We start from the raw sequence: 27,744 nt of genomic DNA on the forward strand, positions 1-27,744 counted from the left end.
ATAAACACTACCACATCTAAATTACCAACAGTGATTTTGGAATTTGCAAGCTGTCATGATGTCAGTTGAATTGGGTGACTTAAACTGACGGACCAGCCAGCCGTGTGGACAGAAGCTTAGTGGCCTATGGAGGCTTTGGGAAAGCTGGCTAGCCATGCCAAGAGAACAGCATCTAGCAGGACTGTTTGGATGGAATGTTAGAAAGAAGGAGGAGGGTAGAGTGAGAGGGTGAAAACCATATCAAAACCTAAAATCCATGGAAATACAGGTAATAATAATAGTATAACTACTTTAATGTTGATACCAACTGGATGACAGGCACTGTGTATACATTTAATTTAACTTAACGCACTCACACCCTCCTGCAAGATAGACTTGATCATCCACTTCACTAATGAGGAGTCTAAGATACAGGCTAACAATTTTCTTGCGGTCGTATGACTAGCAGGGGAGGGAAGAAGGGGACAAGAATTTGAATCGAGGCCTTTCTGACTCTAAATGCACGTCTGTTTTCTGTTTGCCTTAATAACAAAATTTTGCTTATTATCAACCAGTTCAATTCACAAATATTAAGTGCTAGACTTATTATTTAGGGACCTACTACGTTCCAGGAACTGAAGAGATGGGATGATTAACACAGATCTTGCTGCTAAGGGGCAGATTTTTAGAGGAATTTGGCAGACAGCTACAACACCATGTTTATGATGTAAAATGATGTAAAAAGCAAAATCAAATGATGTAACAGTGATCGTAATATATAAGAAGGGAGTTTGTTTTCACCTGCATTCTAAAACTTTACTTTCATTTGTGAGTTAAAATTTTTCACGTAGATTCCGTTTTGCCTCTTAGGAGGAATCACATGCGAGATTGGGTTTAGCTTGCCTCACGCCCTAAAACCCATGAACCACCGTCGCTTCCCTTGCCAGCTTCCCTGTCTATTCAGGGCAACGCAATGAAACAACAAGATTGGAAACTTTCATCATTGCCACTTTCTAACTCTTCCATCTCAGATCCAATGGGTATCATGCCCCCCTCTTTCTGGATCCACTCCTCTGTTACGTTGCTGTCACTCAGATCCAAGCCATTTCGTACCTCCTTCCTGCAATACTGCAATTGGCTTCCATTCCTCCATCCTTTTTTTCTTCCACCAATGCATCTATCTTCAAGCCATCACCCCTTTTTCTTTAAAAAATATATATTTATATATATATTATTTATATATATTTATATATATTATTTATATATATATATATTTAGAGACAAAGGCTTGCTCTGTTGCCTAGTCTGGAGTGGTGCAATCATAGCTCACTGCAGCCTCTTAACTTCTGAGCTCAAGCATTCCTACTGCCTCAGCCTCCCTAAGAAACTGGGATTACACGTGTGTGCCACCCATGCCCAGCTAACTTTTTATTTCTTGTAGAGCCAGGATCTTGCTATGTTGCCCAAGCTGGTCTTGAACTCCTGGGCTCAAGCAATCCTCCAGCACTGGCCTCCCAAAATGCTGGGATTACATGCATGAGCCCCCACAGTTGGCAAAAAACTTCCTTCTTTAAACTTCTTGGTGGGAATTGCTCATCTCCTCACTAGAATGTAATCTCCATAAGGGAAGGCAGGAATTTTTCTCTTTTTTGTTCACCATTGTATTTCCAGTGGCTAGAGAAAAGCCAGGCACATCTGTTGAATATATACATTAATACATGGGTAGTTCATAGAAGGAAGAAATAGTGTGTGGGGCTAATATTTACTGGTGCTTATGTTTAAGCATTGTGCTAGTCACTTTAGACATGACTACATTTAATCTTCACAAGGTATCATGATACACAACTTTTATTCATTTACTCCAAACATATTTATTGAATATTTGCCATGTGCCAGGCAGTCTGGTAGATACTGGGGAAGGGACAAAAGCAGGTATGACCCAAAGCCTCTTGGAACATAGTGTTGAGTGTGTATATGTATATGATGCAGAGAGACAATACTCGTAAAGGAACAAACAAAATAATTGCAAGTGGTGATAAAGACTGTGAGGAAAACAGAAATTTTGCTGCAGAGGAAGTTGAGGATCATAGTTAACTGGTGGCCTTTGGAAGCTATGTTAAGTATGTATATCCATCCTCATTTCCCACTGTTCCCCCCAGGCAGCAATTTCAGTAAAACCCTAAGCTCCTTATTCCATGAATATAGTACATTTCCCCCACCCTCAGGTCTTTCCTCATATTCCACTCAACAGATAGATGTATTCATATTTTTTTGCACTGCCTGCAATGTATCTTAGTATATTTCAGTAAGTAAGATACTTTTTATGCCTCTAGGGATCTCATAGCCTTGTATAAGGATTAGAAAGCAGATAAAGAGTTGGAATACATAGCAGAATGTGGTAAGTGAGTGCTGTTGCACAGATAGGATTAAATGCTGAAGAGTTTAGATGGAGAAATAATAATTGCGGCACTATTTACAATAACAAAGACATGGAATCAGCGCAGGTGCCCATTTACAATGGATTGGATAAAGAAAACGTGGTGCATATACACTGTGGAATATTATATAACATAAAAAAGGATGAAATCATGTCCTTTATAGTAACATGTATACAACTAGAAACCATAAATCTAAGCAAATTAATGCAGAAACAGAAAACCAAATACTGCTTGTTCTTACTTCTAAGTGGGAGCTAAACATTGAGTATACACAGAGACAAAGAGGGAAACAATAAACACTAGGGATTCCCAAAGTGGGAAGGAAGGGAGGAGGCAAGGACTGAAAGACTGCCTATCAAGTACTATGTTCGCTATTTGGGCAGCGGGATCATTAGAAGCCCAAACCTCAGTATCACACAACATACCCATGTAACAAACTTGCACGTGTACCCCCTAAATCTAATTAAAAAAAAAAACTATAATACTATACCGAAAAATAAGTTACATATTGTTGAGAAAACAAATGATCATATCTACTCGGGGGAGAACAGAAATTGTCATTAGAAAAGATAGTATTTGAAGAATGAGTACAATTTCTACAGCTTCTCAAGGCAAAGAAAGGTTGCTCTAGTGCTGACCAAACAGTATAAGCAAAAACTGTGTGGGTGGCAGAGTGCTGAGGACATTTAGGGAACAAGAATAATCCCAGGGTTGCTGGATTATGGAGTATTTGTAGGGGAGAAAGGGAACTGAAAGTTAACGTGGGACCATGCGTTGGATGGGTAAATGCCAGGAAGAGGAGTTGATAATTAATGTGGTGGGCAGTGGGAATGCACTGTGAATTTCAACTGGGAGAAAGACATGCTTGTAGCTGTATTTTAGGATTGGAGAACGAGGCTGATTTGAGGTCTGCTTGAGGTAGATCAAGTGAATGGTAAAGGGAGCCTGAGGCGGAGATGATTTTAGCAATTGTGATATTTAAGGGCGAGGGGATAAGCAAAATCGAGTGGGCGCTGAGCCTTGTGAACAGGGTAATTAAAAGAATAAATGCGGCCGGACGCGGTGGCCCACACCTGTAATCCCAGCACTTTGGGAGGCTGAGGCGGGCGGATCGCGAGGTCAAGAGATTGAGACCATCTTGGCCAACATAGTGAAACCCTGTCTTTACTAAAAATACAAAAATTAGCTGGGCGTGGTGGTCTGCGCCTGTAGTCCCAGCTACTGGGGAGGCTCAGGCAGGAGAATCGCTTGAACCCGGGAGGCGGAGGTTGCAGTGAGCCGAGATTGTGCCACTGTACCCCAACCTGGCAACAGAACAAGGCTACATCTCAAAAAAAAAAAAAAAGAAAGAAAGAAAAGAAAGCATAGATGCCTTCCAGACAGAAATAATTGAAATAATTAGTTGGAAAGTTAATTTGAGTTGAAAGACAGTTAATTCAGGTACCTTAACCTGGAAGTGTCTTCCCTTCTCTGGTCTATATAAATTGTAGTCTCACGGAGGTGAGCTATAACTGGACAGCATGGTTTTACATTATCCAGCAGTGGTCCCCAGCTTGTTTGGCACCAGGGACCGATTCCATGAAGACAATTTTTCCGTGGACCAGGCGTCGGGGGTGATGGTTTCGGGATGATTCAAGTACATTACATTTATTGTGCACTTATTTCTATTATTACATTGTAATATATAATGAAATAATTCTACAGCTCACCATAATGTAAAATCAGTAGGAGCCCTGATTTCCATATAATTTCCTGCAATTATATGGTCCCATCTGGGGATGATGGGAGACAATGAGGGATCATCAGGCCTTACATTCTCATAAAGAGCACACAACCTAGATCCCTTGTATGCACACTACACAATGGGGTTCACGCTTCTGCGAGAATCTAATGCTCACCGACTGCTATCAGACCAGGCCCAGGGTCTGCAGCATTTCTAAGCACTTTTAATCTGTTCACCTAAAGGATTAAAGTAGACGGTCTTACATTGTCATTTAGCTGCTTTGAGTGAATTAGTCTTGTTCCCACAGTTAGTATAAAATCATGAACTTCATCACGATTCTCTAAAGCAGTGTTTACAACATTAGAAGGGAAAGAAAAACCATAAAGACACTTTCTGGGAGATATTTTTGAACATGTGAGGGGGAAAACACAGGTAACAATTCCCTGTAGATTTTAAGTAATTTTCAACTTCATCAAAGTCTAATTCACAGTCTGTGACAGAGGAAAGAGAAGGGGGTAAGTATGTAGGGAAAACACAAGAGTTTAATTAACATATGGAGGAGAAATCTAGTGCAAAAATAAATTCCAGCTGATGTTGGACAAAGAACTAAAGCCAGATTTTCAGTATTAGTTCACTTGATCAAAAAACAGTAACAACTACAAACAAGCAAAAAAAATCATCAATCCAGTTATAAAAACCTCATGTCATTTGAAAGAGCCCGAAATGACATCATCCCAGTTTAGTTACTGGCTGAGTGAGACTACCATAAGAAAACTATCAGGTATTTGCCCAGTGGCCTATAATGTTGTTTTTCTGTTTTTCCTTTTTTTTAGAGAGAGAGAAAAAAAGGTTATGCAATTGGCATCTTGGGAATTTACTCTGTCTCCTTTGAGGAGGTCATGTAGTTCCCAAGTGGTAGAAGTTTTTTTCTCAAGATATTTAGGTAAGGGACCTAATAATAATTTTGTTTAATAGCACAATTTTCTTTTTTAACTTTTATTTTAGGTTCAAGGGTACATGTGCAGGTTTGTTATACAGGTAAATTCGTGTCACATGGGTTTGTTGTATGGATGACTTCATCACTCAGGTACTAAGTCCATTGTCCAACAGTTATTTTTTCTTACCCTCTCCCTTCTTCCACCCTCCACCCTCAAGTAGGCCCCAGTGTCTGTTGTTACCCTCTTTGTGTCCATGTGTTCTCATCTTAGCCGCCACTTATAAGTGACAACATGCAGTATTTGCTTTTCTGTTCCTGCATTAGTTTGCGAAGGATGATGGTCTCTGGCTCCATCCATGTTCCTGCAAAGGACATGATGTCTTTTTTTCTTTATTCTTTTTTTTTTTTTTTTGAGGCAGAGTCTCACTGTCGCCCAGGTTGGAGTGCAGTGGCATGATCTCGGCTCACTGCAACCTTTGCCTCCCAGGTTCAAGCAATTCTCCTGCCTCAGCCTCCCAAGTAACTGGGATTACAGGTGCATGCCACCATGCCTGGCTAATTTTTGTATTTTAGTAGTGATGGGGTTTCATCATGTTGGCCAGGCTGGTCTCGAACTCCTTACCTCAGGTGATCCACCCACCTCGGCCTCTCAAAGTGCTGGGATTACAGGTGTGAGCCATTGTGCCTGGCAGATGTCATTCTTTTTCATGGTCGTTCTTTTTCATGGTTGCATTGTATTCTATGGTGTATATGTACCACATTTTCCTTAACCAGTCTACCATTGATGTGTATATCAGTTGACTAATTTTCTTTTAAAGAACAGAGAAATTTTTAATATAAATTTTTATTTGCCTTTGTGGTAACCTGTGACATTGGAAGGGGATTATTGACCATCTATATAGTCATAATCTCTTTCCTATAAATCTGCGAAATATAATGGAACTCCATCTTACATATTTCAAAACTGATTAATGAATTGACTGATATTTCCAAAAATGGACAATTGGGAGATGCTTCAACTCTGGCATATCACATTCACTCAGCCAGTGAAATGATTTTCTTCAGTATATTAAATGTTATATTTAATTGTGAATATGTTTGATCAACTCAGAGTTTAAAATAAACCTCTCAGGCTTTGGTTTTTGTATATGGTGACAAAGATCAGTATGATTTGCAGAGGTTGGAAATGGAAATCAAAGACAAATTCTAGAAAAAAAATAACACAAAGTAACCCTAAATGAAGCCATGTAGCAAATGGAAGGAAATATAAAATGACATAATGACAATATGCAAGGATGAAAAGATAAGCAAATTCATTAACATTACAATGAGATGTAAGTAAAGAAAGACCATTGAGAGTTAACTGTAGCAGAATAAAGGATTTGGCAGCCCTCTTCATAATTCTACCATGACGATTTCTAAACCACTGAATAAGGTTTTGTATTTCTAATTAACTAAGTACTAGAAATATGTTCTCTAATGTGACTCATATGGATATGTGGCATATGGACAAAAAATTCTGGGGTACTCAAGCTTAATATAGATTAAGTACATGTTCTTTGTAACATAAATTATGAGAAATTGTTCCAATACAATATTGTAATTTACTCAAATGGCATCTGTAGAACTTCAGACAGGTGTGATAGAACACACTGCAGAGATATTTATGTGTTTGATCAGGGTTTTTCTTTTTCTTTTTTTTTCTTTCTTTTTAAGACAGAGTCTCACTCTGTTGCCCAGGCTGGAGTACAGTGGCACTATCTCGGCTCCAACCTCCGCCTCCCAGGTTCAAGCGATTCTCCTGCCTCAGCCTCCTGAGTAGCTGGGATTACAAGCGCCTACCACTATGCCCAGCTAATGTTGTATTTTTAGTAGAGATGGGGTTTCACCATGTTGGACAGGCTAGTCTCAAACTCCTAACCTCCAATGATCCACCCACCTCGGCCTCCCAAAATTTTGTAGTTACAGGCGTGAGCCACCACACTAGGCCAGGGTTTTTCTTTTGCCAACTCTAGAATGGCTTTCTCAGTCCTTGACTAATACTAGGTCCCTGAGTGAACCCAAAATGATGATCACCAGGCAAACTCTGATATCATTGCTAAAACTGGAGTCTGACCTGGAGAGAAAGGTTAATGGTAACCATAATGATTGCTTTCATATATTGAGTGCCTACGACATATGAAAGCAATCATTATGTACTGCCCATGGGTCAACTTATTTAATCCTCATGACAGCCCAGTTTGACATATGAAGAAACTGAGGCACAGAGAAGGTAAGTAGCTTGCTCAAGTTTATCCAGCCACGAAGTGGTAGACCCGAACACAGGACTTCTGGCTCCAGTCTCCACACTCTAAACCTCACCCGTACTGTGGTACTTTATATGCCATGGTAATTTTGTACTACCACTGGAGACGTCCCCAGATCTCTTTAGCATTGTTATCATGAGGTTTGTCTCTTTGGTCTACTTTTTTCCTGTTCTGATGCAGCAACAGGACCCATTTTGATTCAGAAAATATGGTGCCCTTAATGAATCATCAAGAAGTCCATAGACAGTTTTAGGGGTTTTCTGTGGAGATCTCATTTCTTAATTCTGACTCAACCCACCCGAATGAATGGATAATTATGGCATTTGAATCTTGCATACAATTAAGTGAATAAAAATGCTTTGCCCCATTTGCTAGTAGAAAAGAAAGAAAACCACATTTTTGGAACACATTACTTATACCAGTTAAAAACAACTTCTCCCTATACTTACTATTAGTTTGATTTTTAGGGAGATTTATTAACATTTTAGTCCCTCATGGTAGTACTACTGTGCAATCCAAGAATTATGGGGGAGTGTTTGGAAATGAGAGGAGGCTCAGGGAATTATGGGCAGCCAGGATTCTCAAGGCCGAATCCAGACAGCGTTACTGGTAATACATATGTGCTTACTATCCAGTTTTTAAATGTTCTCGTGCAATACTAATCTCATTGCTTTTGTATATCAGATTTTCCTAAGTAGTGCTCATCAACACCAGATTTATTTTAAAATAGAGCATACTTAATGTACTTCACATGTCTGCAAGGGGAACAGCAGCAAATACCACAGTCCCATGGTAAATATAAGGGAAAAAGAAGGCATATATACATTAAAAAGTCTAATGAATGGCTCATACCTGTAATCCTAGCACTTTGGGAGGCTGAGGTGAGTGGATCGCGAGGTCAGGTGTTCGAGACCAGCCTGGCTAACATGGTGAAACCCCGTCTCTACTAAATAAACAAAAATTAGCCAGGCGTGGTGGCAGGCACCTGTAATCTCAGTTACTGGGGAGGCTGAGGCAGGAGAGTCGCTTGAAACAAGAAGGCGGAGATTGCAGTGAGCTGAGATCGCACCACTGCTCTCTTGCCTGGGCAACAAGAGCAAAACTCCATCTCAACCGCAACAACAACAATAACAACAAAGCCTGATGAAATCCTAACTCAGCAGTGGCACAATTACTTCATAGATTGGATTATTTTGAAAAGAACAAGCAAACCCCATTTGGTGGATGTATTTTGAGTCTTTTTATTTTTTCTGAGACAGGATCTTGCAATATCACCTAGGCTAGGATACAGTGATTCCATCACAGCTCACTGTAGCCTGGAGCTCCTGAGCTCAGGCAATCTTCTTACCTCAGCTTCTTGAGTAGCTGGGACTACAGGCACATGCCACCATGCCCAGATAATTTTTTTTTTTTTTTTTGTATTTTGTAGAGACAGGGTTTTGCTGTGTTGCCCAGGCTAGTCTCAAACTCCCGAGCTCAAGTGATCCCTCCTTGGCCTACCCAAAGTGCTGGGATTACAGGCATGAGCCACCGTGACTGCTGGGCCTGTATTTTGAGTCACCGGCTCCCTGCTAGGTGCTAAGGACACAGAAATGAATACCACCGCTCCCTTCCTCTCAGAGGGCTCCCAATCTGCTCCTCTTTTCTCTGTTAAATCATTTTGCCTTTAAGTCTTGCATAATGATGTGGCCACATTGAGACCTAGTTGAATAGTTTCACAATAACTCCCTTAAGTCAGAGGGCCTTGGTGAAATAACATTGACTTTTACTCTGAAATCCATGGAAATGCAAAGTTTACTGTTTTGTTCTCCTTGATAAAATATAGCATAATAACTAGTTGCTGGGTTACTACCTAAAACACAGGCCCCAAACTGCAGCTGGGAAGGACAGTTAGCAATTAAGTAAAGGAAATGACTATGACTAGTGGGTTTGAAACCCAACACACTGCCCATATCCTTCTTAGCACAGGGAGGCATCGATGTTACTTAGGCAACTTTTATCACTAAGGAAGTAGTTTTGGTGACTCATGCTCATACAGAATGACTTATTTCAAGACCTGGGTGTTCAGTAACCTTACCATTATGCTTCTGTTTTCTCCGTTTTGGGCTCAGACAGCAAAACTCCCTTTGGATGACATAGATTTATTACTTAGTAGTATATCATGCATTGGCTGTCCCACATTTTGAAATTTAACGGAATCGTGGTGATCAGAATAAAAGGTCAGTATTTCCTACAATATATTGATATGTTAAAGGTAGATCTAACACCTTATTTTCTAAGCAGAAATATTATCTTATTACATATCTTATGAAATGTCTAAGTTGACATTGCTTGCCAATTGTTTTTTACTTAATGTAACAGTGCTGTTTCAAATACTAGTCATTATTTAATAACTAAAATGGAATGCTGAAGAATTTTATACTATGACATAAAATGCCTTATTTTTTTCCCCAAATATATGAAAAATGGAATTAAAATCCCCACCGAGGGTTGCTATTACAAAAGGAAGAAATCCTAAGGAAATTCATTGGCTAGGTTCTTGGTTCAGATTTACAGCCTACCTGCTTGATGGCCCAACAGCATTTATTTCTTGACAATTGACATATTTTTCTGTGTTAAAAATAGCTGAGAAGTTGTAGAAAAATTAGTTAATTAAAAGAGTTATAGGTTGCTAATGTGTTTGGAGAGCTATATGGAAGAACTTACTGTTGACAGAAAAAGCAAGCCACCAGCCAAGGACCTGAGCTGGCTTCTGGGGTAGTGCAGGAGCAACATGGCTTGGGTTCCAGGGTATGCTGGGAGCCTTGGAAATGCCATCTTACAATGTGGTCAGCCCAGGACTTATTGAATCACTAGTATACTTTTTGTCCTAATTCCAGAAATCATGCCATAAATCTCAAAATTTGGACAGTGTTACTTGAGCTGTTTTTATTTTGCTTTCAATTGAGTCCTTTTCTGGTTTTAATTTTGTAGCTGGAACAGCTTGAAAAAGGCAATGAGTCATGACAAATATTTCTTTTCTTCTCCATATAGAAGCCTTCAATGTGAGGCCCAGGCATTGGGTATCATGTGTGCAATTCATGAGCCTTGGCATCTGAACACTTTTCTGGAAGGATCCATCAAGACAACACATCGGGGATGTACTAGTGAAGTGATTTTCAAAATGTGCTACTCAGACCTATAGCATCAACATCACCTGAGAATTTGTTAGAAATTCCAACTGTTAGGCTCTACTTTAGACCGAGTGAATCTGAAACTTGGGGAGTTCATGGGGTCCAGCAATTTGTGTTTTTACAAGACTTACCAGATGATTCTGAGAACCACTGTGCTAGTGAATTGTTACTGTCTGTGGCCACGTAGAATATGAAAAGTAAAGGGTTGGAAAATGGGGAAATTGATGACTGTTCACTTATGAGGAAATGAATAGATAGAAAAGAATGAGTTAACTTTTGGAATTCAAAAAAGAAGCAATTTGTAAAAGCCAGGAATTTGATTTGTAGGACAATTGCTTGCAGAATATTTGCTTTCTCAGAGAGGGGCAATCCAGATCACTAGGTTACTGTGAAATATATTGGTATGGTTCTAAAATTCTAGAATAATCTCACTAGTGAGAAAAGGCATACCTTTCCATATTAGGACAAAACTTCAAATCAGGTTTGTAAAATCCTCTAAGATTCTTGTATCCCATTGCCATGGCCAACTTGTTTGTCTCTGGACATCCCAGTTTCTACATCTGAAAACCATACGCATTCCTGCTCACCATGAATTATCTCATTGAATGAAGCGAGAGATTCAGGATGTGTAAGATCATTTATGAAGCATTTGGATTACCAAGAAATGTGAAGTATAAAGATCAAGAATGATTAATGTAAACACTGGTGGTAAAGAGGTGTTTCGAAGTTGATACCAAAAATGAGTTGCTTATTTCAGTCTCTCTTTGATATATCTGCCTTTTTAGTGCTGACTCTATCATGTATTCACTATTTGATTTTAAATGAATCACATGTTTAAAGCTTTTAATCTGTTTCCTCAACAAATATATAGTTTTAATACTGTCTACTCACAGGACTGTTGTGAGAATAAAATTGATTCAATTGATTTTCCAAAAATATGTGGAAATATAGTTTTTAAAAATAAAGCAATACCATTTTTGGATATGCTAGTGCTGTGATTGTTATTTTATGTCTGGGTTGAGGAATCCTAAAGGATTGTTGACGTAATGACATCATCCAGGGATTTGGAATAAGAGCATACATCAGCAGGTTTTCTGATTACAAAAAGTAGCTATGTTTACTTTTCTGTCAATTCTCCTTCAGTGGAATGTTTCAATTTTCTCATGAAATGGGGGAGATCCATTTTTTGAGAGCTCTGTTTTATTAAAGAAAGCAAGTCTGGTGGCTCATGCCTATAATTTCAGCACTTCAAGAGGCTGAAGTGGGAGGATCACCTGAGCCCAGGAATTCAAGACCAGCCTGGGCAACATAGCGAGAACCCATCTCTATGAAAAATTTTTAAAACTTAGCTGGGCATGGTGTTGCATGCTGTAGTACTAGCCACTCAGGAAGCTGAGGTGGGAGGATCAGGTAAGCCCTGGAGGACTAGGCTGCAGTAAGCAATAAGCCGTGATCATGCCACTGCACTCCAGTCTGGAAGACGGAGCAAGACCCTGTTTGTTGTTTTAAAAAAAAAAAAAAAAAAAAAAAAAATGGCCCGGGCTTGGTGACTCACGCCGGTTATCCCAGCACTTTGGGAGGCTGAGGCGGGCGGATCACGAGATCAGGAGATTGAGACCATCCTGGCTAACATGGTGAAACCCCGTCTCTACTAAAAAAATACAAAAACAAAATTAGCCGGACGTGGTGGCGGGCACCTGTAGTCCCAGCTACTTGGGAGGCTGAGGCAGGAGAATGGCGTGAACCCGGGAGGCAGAGCTTGCAGTGAGCCGAGATCGCGCCACTGCACTCCAGCCTGGGCGACACAGGGAGACTCTGTCTCAAAAAGAAAAAGAAGAAGAAGGAAAAAAAAAAAAAAAAGGCAAGTTTGACACTTCGTATCCTTTGACCTGAGAAAATATATTTCACATTTCATTCATTCTTTCAGGGAAAAAAGTGGGACTCGGGAGTCAGAGTAGCCAAGCAAAATTTCTCAGCTCCTCTGCTTACTAATAATACTACCTTGGAATAGCCTCATTTTCTTGATATAAAAAATGGAGGTGATAATAACAGCTGTATGTGCATGAAATGAGAAATGTATATAAAATACATAATCGATTGTCCTAGAGTAAATAACAAACGTTGATGGTTGCTGATGATATTATTAATCTATGGCATAAAGAGGAGAGTAAAGAACCTGTGTCCAAAAACCAAGGGTAGGAAGGAATAAGAAAAGAGAGCAGTTGATAAATGATTATTTTACAAATGAAAATTCATGCAGCTCCTATGACTTTTCCAGTCATTTATTAAAACCAAACCATTCTTTGATCACTTCTAATGAGAAAAGTGATCATAGTAATTTACAATGCTCACATGTACATAATTTTCCAAGTTTCAACCTTGCCTGAGAGTTAACATCCTCCCTCCTGTGGTTTGACTGTGCCTTAGGAAAGGGAAGTCCTGGGTTTCTCACTCTCCCTACTTGGGTGCCTCCCTTCCTCCTTCCTTATTTTGCAAACTAAGGTTTCTTGCCACTGCAGGGTTAGAGCTCACAGAGGGAAAGTGGTGCAGGAGATAAGAACACTCTTACTTGACAAGGGCTATTGGTGATCTGGTGTTTACACCTCGAGGTTTGGCATATGCTTAAAGCTGGCCCATTTTCTAGCAGGTGCTTCTTTGGGGTTCTCTCTCTCTCTCTCTCTTTCTGTCTCTGTCTCTTTGTCTCTCCCTCTCTTTCTCTTTCTCAAAGCTCCCCGACATGCAGACATGCACTTGTGTTCTGCTTCTCTGTGACTGCTGCCACAGCCCCTAGGAGTCATTCAGTGATACTCCCCTTGTTCCTTTTTGCATGACACCTTGTCTCTTGCAGGTGACCCCTTGAACAGGGCTTAAGAGAGCTTGCTTTCTTGTATGGCTCAGATCTATCCAAGGGAATTAATTTGCCTCCCCAAACTCAAAGGTTATAGGGTTACATTTTAAACTCTCTGGGTGGTTCTCTGGATCTCTTTGTCTCAGGCTTGAGGGGAGAAGCAGACAGCCCCTGTAGCATGCTGATAATTTTCTCCAAAGACCTTCTCTTTGTCTTCAAGAATCTTCAAGTCTTTTATACCTTCAGCATAAGTATAAGGTTGTAAGAATTACATAACTATTTCTGTACCCCTTCCTTCGAAAAATTTGCATTATACTGCTGTATAATTTCACTTTGGAATATGTTTCTAGTGTTTGGGTACCTTAGGCAAAATATCCTAATTTTCTTTTTCCTTTTTCTTTTTGGGAGACAGGTCTCACTAGTCACCCAGGCTGGAGTTCAGTGGTACAATGATAGCTCACTGCAGCCTCAAACTCCTTGGCTCAAATGATCCTCCTGCCTCAGCCTCCTGAGTACCTGGGACTACAGGCACGCACCGCCACACCTGGCTAATTAAATTTTTTTGTTTTGTTTAAAGGCTGGTCTTTAACTTCTGGCCTCAAGGGATCCTGCTGTTCTGGCTTCCTAAAACACTGGGATTGTAGACATGACCTCCCACACTGCAATGGCCAAAATGTGATCTTTCGCACCATATTAAAGGTAAAAGGGGGAATAAATCACTTTGTGGATGCCCTGACTTTACAGACCATCATCCTGTAGGAGCTGAGGCAGCCAAGGAGAAGATGCTTTACACACGCAAGGGTTATAATTATGACTTTCATGGTACCTGATCTAATCACAAAATAGAGCTTTAAAGGCGAATTATTTTTGAAACGTCCATATTTAGTATTTTCCTCCTGGGTAGAATTTTGAAAGAGTGCTTATCTGAGGCCTGACATATTGTTTTGGGAACTAAAATGTGTTTAAAATGTAATGTTCAGAGGAAGTTAACTGTTAACTTTTCTCAGTTGTAAGATGATTCCAGATTCCCATGTATATTAAAATACATCAGTCTTAAGAAAAATTAAAATGCATTATGTATTTTGTTTAAATTATTATTTTTTGCACTTCAGGCGTAAATATTTTTAAATATGAGAACTCCCACATAAACATATGTGTACAGCTGTGAGCTCGTGTCAAAAATGTCTGTGACTGCCTTGTCATAGTTTTGGAGATGAACATCTTTATTAAAAGACATTCAACAAAGTTAAAAAAAATTTTTTTTAAGGGGGAGGATGGAATCAAAGTTAACAGAAGAAAGTGCCTTTAATTTTTGTATATTTTTGTAATTTGTTTTACCGCTGGATATTAGCATGTATTATTTTTAAAATTCAGAAAAATAAAGTCAGCATTTAAAAAGGGTATATATCTTTAATGTGTTTAATGAAGTACAGAACTGATAATGATAACATATTAGGTGAAAAAGAGCAAGGTATAAAACATATATGCAATAAGATTCTGATCTGGGTAAAATACAATTAGTTCAAAGACTATGGGGGAGAAACCTCAAAATACTAGCTATGGTCGGGCACAGTGGCTCACACCTGTAATCCCAGCACTTTGGAAGGCCAAGAAAGGCAGATCAGTTGAGGTCAGGAGTTCAAGGCCAGTCTGGCCAACATGATGAAACCCTGTCTCTACCAAAAATGCAAAAATTAGCCAGGTGTGGTGGTGCACGCCTATAGCCACAGCTACTCAGGAGGCTGAGGCAGGAGAATCACTTGAACCCAGGAGGTGGAGGTTGCAGTGAGCTGAGATCACTGCATGCATATTTTACTATTAGCAAAAAAGAAAAAAAAATGGTCAGAAGAGAGACTTTTGCAGTTACAGTGAGCTTTCAGTACTTCGGACTTTTCCAATGTTTGTTTATTAAGTTCCTTTCACTGTAGGTGATAATCAAAAATTTATTTTCCAAATAATAATGCCTCATATCTCTAGGGAAATAGTAATATGATAAAACTGCTTTTCGATTTTAAAACTGTGAACTCTACAAAGATATATAAATAATGCTGTTTTTTGCATTCTTTTTTCAGCCTATTCTAGGATTTGGTCCTAAAATGAAAGGAGGAAAAAAAAAAAAAAAAAGACATGCAGATTCCTGACATTCTTTCCTAACCAGAATCCTGTCGAACTCCTAATATGAAATTCTTCCTCAAAATATATACTAACCCCCTTTCATTTTTATTTGATGACTTCCAGCCTATTTTTTCCTCAAAAAACTAGTGTTATCGTCTAAATTCCCTTCTTTTAAAAATGTGATCATGTGATTTGTAAATAAATCTGTTAACCTGCAGAACGTTAACTTATGTGACTTTGAGCAAATGACGTGAGGTTTTCTACTTATTTGTAAAAAAGTGAATATTAAAAAAGAAAAGCTGATAGGTCTAAAATGGGTTAATAAACATTTTAAACATTTATAAAGTTATTTGAAACATACAAGTCATTGATATTTTTCTATTAGTCAAACATACTTTTTCTGTCTTTTGGAATGTGGTCTATTTTCGTCAGCCAGTATTCTCTGAGTGACTAAACATAGCACCAATCCCATTGGAAGATTTATATATTTTAACTTAGCAGTAATTACCTTAGATGGAAATAAAACATTTTAGTCCTGATCTGCAGGAATAAGTTTAACTCTCTAAAGTAAAGGTTGATAACCTCTACAACATGAGGCTAGAGGAGAAAGTTTGAAATCTAAAATGTGCTTGTATGTTGTAATATGCTTACATAAGTGACTTTGAAACTGTTAAGAAACTTTTTAATAATTTTAAATAATACGAAGTTTTTTTTCTTACAGAGTGAATAGATACAGTCATGGCAGTACTATGAAAGTGTTATTACATTTTAGTTATATTTGTCATTATTAAATCATATGAGAACAATTCTAAGTGATACTGTTGTCTACCTAAACTAGTACCTAAGTAGGGTAAAATTAAAAGTCTTTGTCTTTGAATTTTCTCTGGGTTTTAGTTTATCAGTTCCGATGATGTAGCAATGCAGAAAAAACACTATGAAGGGGTGTGTGCCTGTGTGTGTGTGTGTGTGTTTTCCGTTTCCTGGTGGGACTGGGTCTGATTTGTGTTCTTTGGTTACCTTGAGCGGTTGTAAATGTTCAGATAAATTACAAGAGAAAAGGAACAAAGTACTAACAGCTCTCCAAGGTACTAAATTCTGTCTCCTGTATTTTCAACGTGGGTCGTGTTTTTCCACCTGAAAACAATAAGGAAACACATCTCTCCTTAGTTTTTGCATATTTTAATATGCAAATTAATCTCTTGGGCATATACCCTTTATGAAAACATACTAGGAAAATAATTCACTCTATTGTTAGAAGAAATGGGTTATATATTATGACAAAGTTGTTCAGAAAGTGAAAGGAAACCAATATTTATTGTTCTAGGCACATTATTGAGATATATATACACACACACACAAAATGTATGTATGTAGACAATGTATATATGTACATTTCAATATATACACAATGTATAAATGTGTATATATGTATATATCAATATATATTTATACATATATACACATATGATACACATGTATATGATATATATGCATATATACCATATATACATTGTGTATATATTGAAATGTACATAGTCTATATACACACATTTTATATATATAGATAGGTACACATATAAATATATATAGAAATGTACACATATATAATTGATATGTGTACAATTATGTCATATACACATGATATATATATATACACACACACACACAGTTACCTTGTTATCAAATATGTGAAAAAAGGGAGTATTTGAGGCAGGATCCATGGTAATCCATCTAGTTCTAAGGACCATAATCTTTGTATTGTATTAAGCTGTCTTTTCAGGAGTGATTGGGCAGGGGATCTGTTATAAATGTTAGTTTGTGAGACAGTCTCTATTTTGTGCAGCTATGTTAACATTTTTGTCTGGCTTTTATAACATGCCTTGCCATATCAGATCAAGTTTGCTTCATAGATCTCTGAAGTTGCCCTCAGTTCTCAGGTCAGCCTGTTCTCAGGAAGTGACATATTGTGGCTCCTGGGGTTGCTTTGGTTTAGATCCCTGGCCTTGCCTCTGGGTGTTGGGGGGCAGCAGGCAGGACCAACTGAGCCTACTTAGTATCTTTTATACTAAGTTATAGTGTAGCTCTTGCTCTACCTCTCTCTCTTTGCTCCCCATTCCAGAGGAGATTTTGTTTGAACAAAAGGCTTTATCTCTAAAAATAGTTTGAAAACCAGTGTATCAAATAGTCCTTAAGATACTTTCTAGTTCCAACTTTCTGTGAAGTTAAGAAAGCAGTTTTAAAGAATGGATCCCACTATATTTACTTTGAAACATCATCTTTTAAATTTGCTGCAAAATATTCTTAAATTGGGAATTTCAGAAAGAGCCTCCAAGAGGAAAATCCATGTTAAAAATCTATGAGTACTTTGAAATGGCAGTGTGAGGCAAACTGCATGGTTTCTATTTTATTCGGCAGAAAATGTATAATTAAATTTCTTCATGATCCTAATTTTTAAAAACATGTTTTCTTTTTATTCCTTCTGAGGTAAGTGTAAGATAACATTATTCACAGTCAGAAGTCACTAGAATATACTTTATAACAGAAAAGTACCACTTCTGTTTGGGTGCGGTGGCTCATGCCTGTAACCCAGCACTTTGGGAGGCCATGGTGAGTGGGTCACTTGAGGTCAGGAGTTTGAGACCAGCCTGGCCAACATGGTGAAACCCTGTCTCTGCTAAAAATATAAAGGCCGAGCGTGGTGGTGCACACCTGTAATCCCAGCTACTCGGGAGGCTGAGGCAGGAGAATCACCTGAACCTGGAAGGCGGAGCTTGCAGGGCACCATTGCACTCTAGGCTGGGTGATAGAGTGAGACTCTGTCTCAAAAAAAAAAAAAAAAAAAAAAAAGTACTGCTCCTTAAAGATATCATGAAGTTCATTTTCCATCTGTTCTTTTTCTCTTGAAAGTTTATCACATCCACTGACAGAACACATCTGGTGTTCCCATTTCTTTTCCTCCATGACAGTTTATCAGTAAGGCGACTGGATAATAGAGAAAGGGAAAGAATGTTTAGCTGCAAGGTTTGCTTTGAGTTCGTTTTGCTCCATATTTGGGGGGGGACATTTATTTAAAATTGGTGCTCAGTATGCAATAATTGATGCACACATTCCAACACTGGTCATTTATTGACGGGCTATTAATAAAGGCTGTAACTAATAGGCACTATCACTGCAGAGCAGCTCTGCCCGATATAACTTTCTGTAATGATGGAAATATTCTGCATCTGTGCTGACCAATACGGAGCACTTGGTATGTGCCTCGTATAATTAACTCAATTTTAACGTTAATTAAATTAATTTAAACAATTTACCAAATGTGGCTACTGGTTATCCTCTTGGATAGTGAGAATCAATTAAATTAGAAAAAATGCCCTATGCTTAGGAAATGAAAGTATTCAATTGCATTTTTTACTATTGGCCATTTTATGGTCTGAAATAGATTACAAAGTTATACACTTTGCAAGTTTTTTGTTTGTTTGTTTGCTTGTTTGTGTTTTGAGATGGAGTCTCGCTCTGTCACCCAGGCCTCCCAAAGTGCTGGGATTACAGGCATGATCCACTGCTCCAGCTGCTTTAAAATTTTTTTTTTAATTGCAAATCTCCTCAGTGCCTAGTGTATGAAAGAGTCAACACATGACTCGCTGCTATTAATACGTTGCCCTCCTCTCCACCCCAGATCTCCCCAATTCATGCATCCTGGTTAAGGTCACTGGAAAAATTTTCCCTGAAGATTGTTAGAGCTGTAGCTCTAGCCTTCACAGCCGTCCTAGTTCTTCTGGGAGTTAAGAGTTAAGCGGTGTCTAGTTTACTATGAATTCTACTGTCTATTCTCTGACTTCCTTATTTCCATGCTCAGCACCTCCTCAGTCAGGGCTGAGGCAGCTTCCAGACTTTCAGTCTTTACTCCACGATGGTCTAAGTGGAGGACCCCCGAACACTCCTAAAGGGTCCAAAGCTGCCTAGAGCCCTTAAATGTCTGTAGCCATCTGGTACGCTCTACCATATGCTGATCTGACTATACTCAGTTTGTTTCATGCAGTTTTGGCTCCTAAAATGGGTATCACCAAGCTAGACTGTGACCGATGCGAGGGATCTGAATCATGCCATGTGATAGTTCATAGCCGACAGGACTGAGAATGCATCACTTAGTGGATGTCATTGTATAGACACTCTTTATTTAACATATATTTATTTGTGTTGTGCTAGGCACTGGGCTAAGTGCTTTTAATCTTCATAGCAATTGCGTGTCCTATTGTTTATATATTTTAGAGGTGCACTTGGGCTCAAAAGGATGTAGTGACTTTCTCCACGTCACTAGCTAGGGAGCAGCAGCAGCAGACGTGTGCTTCCTGTCTACACTGTGGCTCTCAAGCTTGCATTCTTAACCACAAAGCAAATCATTATAGAAGAGGAAAAAATCTATTTTTTTTTTTTTTTTTGAGACGGAGTCTCGCTCTGTCGCCTGGGCTGGAGTGCAGTGGCCGGATCTCAGCTCACTGTAAGCTCCGCCTCCCGGGTTCACGCCATTCTCCTGCCTCAGCCTCCCGAGTAGCTGGGACTACAGGCGCCCGCCACCTCGCCCGGCTAGTTTTTGTATTTTTTAGTAGAGAAGGGGTTTCACCGTGTTAGCCAGGATGGTCTCGATCTCTTGACCTCGTGATCCGCCCGTCTCGGCCTCCCAAAGTGCTGGGATTACAGGCTTGAGCCACCGCGCCCGGCCCAAAAATCTTTTTTTTTTCTTTTTCTTTTGAGATGGAGTTTCACTCTTGTTGCCCAGGTTGGAGTGCAGTGGCACAATTTTGGCTCACTGCAACCTCTGCCTCCCGGGGTCAGTGATTCTCCTGCCTCAGCCTTCCGAGTAGTGGGGATTACAGGCATGCACCACCAGGCGCGGCTAATTTTTGTATTTTTAGTAGAGACGGGGTTTCACCATGTTGGTTAGGCTGGTCTCGAACTCCTGATGTCAGGTGATCCACCTGCCTTGGCCTCCCAAAGTGTGGAGATTACAGGTGTGAGCCACCTCGCCCAGTCCACAACCGACTAATTTTTGTATTTTTAGTAGAGATGGGTTTCGCCATGTTGGCCAAGCTGGTCTTGAACTCCCGACCTCAGGTGATCCACCTGCCTCTGCCTCCCAAAGTGCTGGGATTACAGACATGAGCCACAGTGCCCAGGCAGAATAGGAAGAATTCTTTAAAATCAGTGCAGAGGGCAAATCTAAAATAAACTGAAATTTAGGAGACTATAAGGAAGAATTTTCTTGTAATTCCAGCTGTTCACCGTGAAACATTTCATTAGCAGTTTGCAAGCTAAGGCTTACTGCCCACGGATCAGGAAAATAGTAGAAGGCATTCTTAAATAAGTGGGAGCTCGGAAGTGGTAAATAAGCTCTGTGGTCCTTTCTAATTCAAATTTGTAAAATGTACTCTCTTGAGGACATTTCTTGTTGTCATTTTCTTCTCGTATGACTTTTTCATTTTCCATGCAATTCATAAAGACCATTATTTTTCAGTGTAAAACCTAAATGCAACTTGTTCGTGACTGAAATTGGCATAAACAGGGTGTCCTCAGCCTGTAAGTGAGCCTGTGTAGGAATCCACATCATGTTTCACTGAGAAATAGAGTGGCCTGGATCATGGAAATTCAAAGATGATTGGAAAAAGCATTTTCAGCACTTGGAAAACTTTATTCCATTTTATTAGATATTAATGATCAGTGAAAGAATGCATAGGGGAAGAAGATAAAAATGTCATCAGATTCCAAGCCCAGTGTCTTTAATAATTGAGTGTGCGCTATTATTCTTTTAATACAATCCTTAGTATTGTGATGTGCCCCTTAATTATTTCTGATATGCTTTATATGTGCCTTTATTTTCCAGGTGTTAATTAATGTGTTGTTTTTTTTAAAGAAATGCATTTTCTGCTTTTAGAGAAAATGTACTAAATATACTAACATTCAAGTTTTGATATTTGTTTGCTTTTTTAGAAGTATGTCTAGTTTCTGTAATTAAAATATAAATAGTATTGTACATATCATTGAGGATGACTTCATGGGAAACTATGGGGCTAGAGAGCTTTTCTTCTCTTTTATGAGCCCTCAGGATTTGCTTTGGGAAAAAGTAATCAATATATACTTTCATTCTGCTCACCCCACTTTTCTCCTGGACTACTCCCTATTGTACCACTTCCACCAGCCCTCCCGCTCTTCCACCAAATCACGTAATTTGTGCCAGTGATTGGAAGACATTTGCATACATAATCCCAGGGGGCCTAATATCTACAGATGCTTCCATGGAGATAGTTGTAGATTATGATTATGGAGAGAGTTTTCATTCTTGAAATAATTACCATATGAGATAAGCTTTAGAGAGGAAATAATACATAAAGACGTGGCACATATGAGGTGAAAATTGGGCTAGAAGAACTGGAAGGATTGAATGACAGGTATAAGGGTGATCTGTATTTCAGAAGACGAGGGAGATTGAGGAGTCGTAATGTGTCAGGATATTTTAGGCTGGGAGTCCAGAAAGAAGGTTCCACTTGAAGTATAGATCTTGAAGAAGTCTAGGAGATTTCTAGAGAAGGGAAAGAATACAAGCAGAGAAGTGAAGTGAAGGGTATGTTTGGGGAACACCAAGCAGTTTCATTTATAGCAGAGTTCAAGAAGAGAAAAAAGGAAGAAAAGTAAGTTCAGGGCTACACTGCGAAGATCCTTAAGTATCAGAGTAAACAGTTTGTAATTAGCCTGTGTGGGGAAGGGGTTTGAGGCTCCTTCCTCTGAGGAGGTTGGCATTTTTCATTAACTCTGCCACGTTTCTGTACTGTCTCTCCCCTACAGGTAAGGTCTTTTGTCACATTTATTTTGATTTATAGCATGAATGCTGAAAATTCCAGATTTGTTTAATATATTGGGTTTCGGCTATATATAAGTCACTATGACTACATAGCTCCCTTTACATTTTATGTACTGATGTTTATTTCTGGTACTATAGGTAATAAATATTAGAAAAGTTGGCTTCATGCATTATACATATGTCAGTTTGTACATGATTTCTATAATTTAAGTTAGTTTAAGAGTGCATTTGCTTAAAGCAGGTAACAAGTCTTCTTTCTACATTTTTCAAATTGAATAAATAATTAACAGGTTGCCAAATCAGGTCTCATTTTTTTCAAATTTGAATTCAGCCATGAATGCATTTCTTGGAACGAAAACACCCTCAGCAATCCATCTCTTTCTGTTCCCTTCTCCTTTATCTTAAAGATGAGGAAACCAGGGTCATCTCAAAGTGACACAATCAGTTAACTGGCAATGCCAGGGCTAAAGCTGAGTTATCTGGTATCACCATACCCCTCTTGTTATCTGAAAGTGACTAACAAAAAGTAAAGCACATGGCCAATGCACATTTACAATTAAAAAAGTTAATTTCACAGACAACATCAAAATGAACCAGTGAATTCTATAATTTGGATGCAGTGGTTATACTTTTATTTGTTAACAGCATCACATTAGCAGGCATGCAACATTTCTAACATATCGGTTATTGTTATTACAGTGGTACCCCCCAAGTTCCCCCTAACGAAAACCTGTGGTAGTGTTGGGAACAAACTGAAGAACACTTCACAATGGGAACATTTTCTATCCTCCATATGGGTACATTATTTTCATTTATAAGTGACTATAAGCACCCCCCCCAAATTTCTAAGCTCCCCCCAACTGACTGAGTGAACCCCTCCACCAAGCAGATTCCAAAGAATCCTGAAAAACTAGTTCAGGCTATGATGGGAAAGGGAAGCATGACATGCCTCATTATACTCTCCTCTCTTTGGAGTTCAGGCACAATTGATCAGCATTAATATTAAAACAAGAGATCTTCATACTGACAAAACAGACTCTTCTTAGCAATAAGATACCAAAATTCCAACTTGACTCTAGTAAAGCACCATATGAAAGATAACAGGCCCTAAATCAAAGCATTTGACCCTAAAATAAATTTATTTGACATATTTTGAAATGGCCCTGCACAGCCATCTCTTGTGGGGTAAATCTACATTCTATAGAGACTCCCTTTTCCTTTCCAGGTCTTTTCCTGATCCAAGAGAGATTTAACTAAGAGTCTGGCATCTTTTTACATGTGATAAGAGGCGTTTGCCAATTATTCTCTCTGAAGCCTGTTACCTATGAGACTTCATCTACATAATAAGAACCTTGGTCTCCACCTTATCTTAACCCAGACACATTCCTTTCTGTTGATTCCGGGTCTTTAGGTCACAACTTAACTCTTTCAATCAATCGCCAGTCAGAAAATCTTTGAATCCACCTGTGACCTGGAATCCTTCCCCTTTTTGAGTTGTCCCATCTTTATGGACCAAACCAAGTACACCTTGCATATACTGATTAACGTCCTTATGTCTCCCTAAAACCATATAAACCCAAGCTGTAGCCCAACCACCTTGGGCACATGTTCTCAGGACCCCCTGGGGTTGTGTCATGGGTCACCATCCTCACCTTGGGCTCAGAATAAACCTCTTCAAACATTTTACGGAGTTTGTCTTTTTTCATCAACATGAGCCTTTAACAATTGGTTACTGGACCATCCTGAGGAATCAAGGCCCTAGCACTTAAAGACCCATAAATAATCCTACATGATATTCACTGTGTATTCTATGTAGGTGAAATTTCCAAGCTAAAACATAATTAACCGCACTAATAGACACAACAAACATCCTCTGTATTATTGGCACGCACACGGGTTTTTCTCTGCTGCTAGTGGACTTGTGTCCTTACTTGTAATTCTGGAACCTTCTCTAGGAGAGAGGCTGGTCTGATTTATCTCTATTGACCCAGGGCAGGCAGGACACAAGGCACACTGTGGAAAGAATGTTTGAATGTTCAGGCTTCTAAGTGACAGAAAAGCAGCTTGCCTGAAAAATGATTTTTTTTCTGGCTTCTAACCAGTGTTAATTCACTTAGAAACCAAGGCAGTTTTCTCCCTTTTACTGAACTCTGGATTTCTTTTCCACTCAAGGCCCGTGACACCAAAGAAGGAAATGGAGCGTAAATCAGGCTACAGAGTGGCTGCCATTCATTCGGGAAGCCTTATTGTTTTCCGTTCTTTGTTCCCCTCTCGACCCCTGCCAACCCCCAGGCCGCGCGGCCCTCTGAAGCCCTCAGCCTGGAGCCGCAGGAGAAGGGGGAACTGAAACGCTGCGGAACCAGAGGCTGAGGGAGCGGTGCGATCGAGGGAGGAGGAGCGACGGACCGGCAGGCCTAGCTCCGGGGCTGCAGCGGCTGAGGCGCGGGGATGGAGCCCCTGCGGGTGCTGGAGCTGTACAGCGGCGTGGGCGGCATGCACCACGCGCTGAGAGGTGAGAGCCCATCGAGCACCCCTCTCTATATTCGCTCACGGGGGCTGGTCGGAGCACCGGCGCCGGGAAGGGGCGGAGCGGCGAGACGCTAGGGGCTGACGCTGTGGGGCGGACACTGTGGGGCGGACTGTGGGGCGGCCTTCGGTTGTCTTGGAAACCGCTCCTGCGCGCCGCCCTGTCCACCCCTCCAGACGCTGACTCCCTTCTGGCGCCGAGTCTGGTCCGAGGGGCCGCACACGGCGCCTCCAAGGGCTCATTTGGGAGTTGGGATTCGCAAGGCAGTAAATCAAACTCAAAGGGTATCAAAGGGGCGAGCTCCCCGCCTGGTGCCAAGCCCCCATTCTAAGTGTGCAGCCACCGAGAAGCATGGAGACTCGGTCCTTCATCCTGGGGGACTTCCCAGCTGGGAGGGAGGGAGTGAGCTAGCAGGGGCTCCCCTGGTGAGAGATGGATCTTGGAAGGGGTAATAGCTACAATTAAAGGTGGAAGTTTGCGAATGCTAAATAGGACGGTAGAGGAAGCTTGGAGAACTTGGAAGTCTGATCGTTGGAAAGAAACGTGTCTTCTATAGTTCTGCGTTTAGATGCCAAAGAACTGAGTTCCAGCCTGGTGGCAGTGTGACGTTGGGCTAGTTAGTGAACTGTGATGAACCTGTTTCCTGGTTTTAAAAGAGAATGATGATTATAAGGATTAAAGTCTGTCAAGTGCTTGTTAGTGCCTGATACATTGTAGCCACTCCAAGTATTATACATTGTTATCGCTATTACTTTAAAACGACATCACGAGATATTATCAAGCAAACTATTACTTTTTATGCAAGTCTTTGATTTTGAGATTTTTGATTTCTTTCGTGCTGAGTTGGAACTGAAAGGTTTACTTTTGGTGATAGTCCCTCAAAATTATTTATTGAGCTCCTATTCTGTGCCAGATTTTGTGCTAGGAGCTGGGGATATAGAGTGACAAACAGGCTTTGAAGGTGCATGTTTATTCTTAAATTACTAAGACAACCACCAAACTGAAGCTCCCCTGCTTCCTTATTTAGAACCAAGGCTAACAAGAGACTAAGTGTAAGATACAGACAATATTTAATGGGTTTAGCATATAACTTTTTTGAGCAGATTTATTGAGTTTCAATTCTAGACTAGGTTAATGATCAAGTTTTTAGTACTTATTTGCTGGCTATCTTTATTTCTCATATTAAAACTTAACAGCATCGAAACAAAGCTCTAGTACTATTTACTCTTTGTTAATTGTCTAAAGTGATATACTGTCCGCGTTTTCCCACGTCTTGAAACTCCTTAATGAATTGCGTAGTACTTTATCCTAAGCTGTAATTCAACCACTCCTTAAGTGTGGAATATTTAGATAATTCTTCAAGTTTTTGCAAGTACAATGTGCTACAGTTACATTCTTGAGTGTAATGCCGATTTTCTCTTTAAGCATGTTTCCTAACTGTTGGAATGAATTAATTCAACAGTAAGACTTAACTGTGTGCTAGTTACTAAGTGAAAAACTATGAGAATTTTTCAGGCTTTTGAGAGAGAGGATAGCAAATTGCTTTTCAGAGATTTTGTATTATCAATTTTTAATCCTTGCTAATTTGTTAGGGGAAATTGTGTAATTTTAAGTTACTGTTTGGGGATTAATGAAAGAGTAAAATATCTTCTGTCCTATTAGCCAGTGCAACGTGAATTTGTACACATTTTTCGATTGCCAGTGCTACTGTTGTGAATCTAAGCTATTATGTTCTCTAATTTAAATTATTAACCTAGCTTTCCAGCTTCTCTCCTTCCTTCCATTCTGCCTCCCTAATCCATCTGTTTTCCTTCTAGCAGGCAGAATGATCATTGCAGAGTAAACCAGATCATTTTACTTCGCTGCTTAAGTGGTTCCCTTTGAGGTTGGAATCACAGTCCCATCTTCTTAACAGGCTTGTGAGTTCTGGCTTCTGTCTCCTCTTCAATTTTATCCGCCACTCCCCCTCAGCATCCCGCTTCACCGTCAACATCCAAAGCTGAAATTCTAATTAAACTATTCCCTGAATTCTTTCCTCAGCCTCTCTTGTCGAGGCTCATTGGTTTTCTTTCTCTCTGCTCCTCAAACCCTCAAAGTTCTTCGAAGTTCTGGCCTTTGCTTTTGCTGTTGCCTTATCCAGAGTGCTCCCTAACCCCAGACTTTTTCACTCCAGCTTCATTTCACATTTCATGTCTTAGTTCGTGTGTTGGCCTTCCCTGGCCCACCCTGTGATCCAAAGCAACTTTCCTAGCTCCCTGTTCCTCCCTGCTCTCATCTTTTGGGTGGAAGTCTGCATATTAGGGATAGACTCGTAATCATATTGATACACATATTTTTCCACACTCGTTTGCCTTCCAATGTTCACTTATTTGGTGTACTAAAGTTTAAAATTTACCTGTTATAAAATGCATTGCTCCTTTCCGGGTGGTTTTTAATATAATAATAAAGACTAATAACAGCAGCTAACTCTACTGTTTATTAGGGATCTTTTAAATTCAGATCCTTTTTTAAGTATGTAATAAACTAATTAGTGGTAGAACCTATATTCTAACCTAGGTCTACCTACCTGACCTTTTGACCATGCTATGTTGCCATTGTTCTGGTTAGATCTACTAACTTCCTTGGATCTATACGTTAAATAGTATAATAAGCAGCACAAAAGGAATAATATTGAACTTCAGTTTTGACTGATTTCTAGATAAGGTTCATAACGGAATTTTTTTTTATTGTGGTAAAACACAACATGGATTGTATCATTTAAACTATTTTTAAGTGTATAGTTCAATGGCATTAAGTACATTCACAGTGTTGTCCTACCATCACCCTTGTTCGTTTCTAAAGCATT

General features: G+C 39.6%; 1 protein-coding gene and 2 long non-coding RNA genes across 11 annotated transcripts in view; all 3 read left to right on the forward strand.

The window, feature by feature from the left end:
* The first annotated feature begins 8,820 nt into the window (after positions 1 to 8,820).
* On the forward strand, positions 8,821 to 11,538 carry LOC103881760. Its single transcript, XR_643295.4, has 2 exons — positions 8,821 to 9,602; positions 10,417 to 11,538. It is a non-coding gene; the product is annotated as an uncharacterized LOC103881760 (long non-coding RNA).
* An 835-nt stretch (positions 11,539 to 12,373) lies between these two features.
* On the forward strand, positions 12,374 to 15,510 carry LOC103881762. Its single transcript, XR_643296.4, has 3 exons — positions 12,374 to 13,203; positions 13,982 to 14,103; positions 15,477 to 15,510. It is a non-coding gene; the product is annotated as an uncharacterized LOC103881762 (long non-coding RNA).
* A 7,454-nt stretch (positions 15,511 to 22,964) lies between these two features.
* The window catches only part of TRDMT1 (tRNA aspartic acid methyltransferase 1), a 57,183-nt gene continuing 52,403 nt past the window's right edge, over positions 22,965 to 27,744 (forward strand). For 2 of the 9 annotated variants that reach the window (XM_009199813.4, XM_009199816.4), the window contains exon 1: positions 22,990 to 24,884. In XM_009199813.4, the coding sequence (XP_009198077.1) occupies positions 24,821 to 24,884 (64 nt within the window). In that variant the 5' untranslated portion in view covers positions 22,990 to 24,820. Of the gene's footprint in view, positions 24,885 to 27,744 lie in introns of all 9 variants that reach the window. The other 7 variants (XM_009199817.4, XM_009199818.4, XM_009199812.4 and 4 more) reach the window with 6 other exon arrangements.

The sequence above is a fragment of the Papio anubis genome, chromosome 11 (genome assembly GCF_008728515.1).
Source record: "Papio anubis isolate 15944 chromosome 11, Panubis1.0, whole genome shotgun sequence".
Lineage (NCBI taxonomy): Eukaryota > Metazoa > Chordata > Mammalia > Primates > Cercopithecidae > Papio > Papio anubis.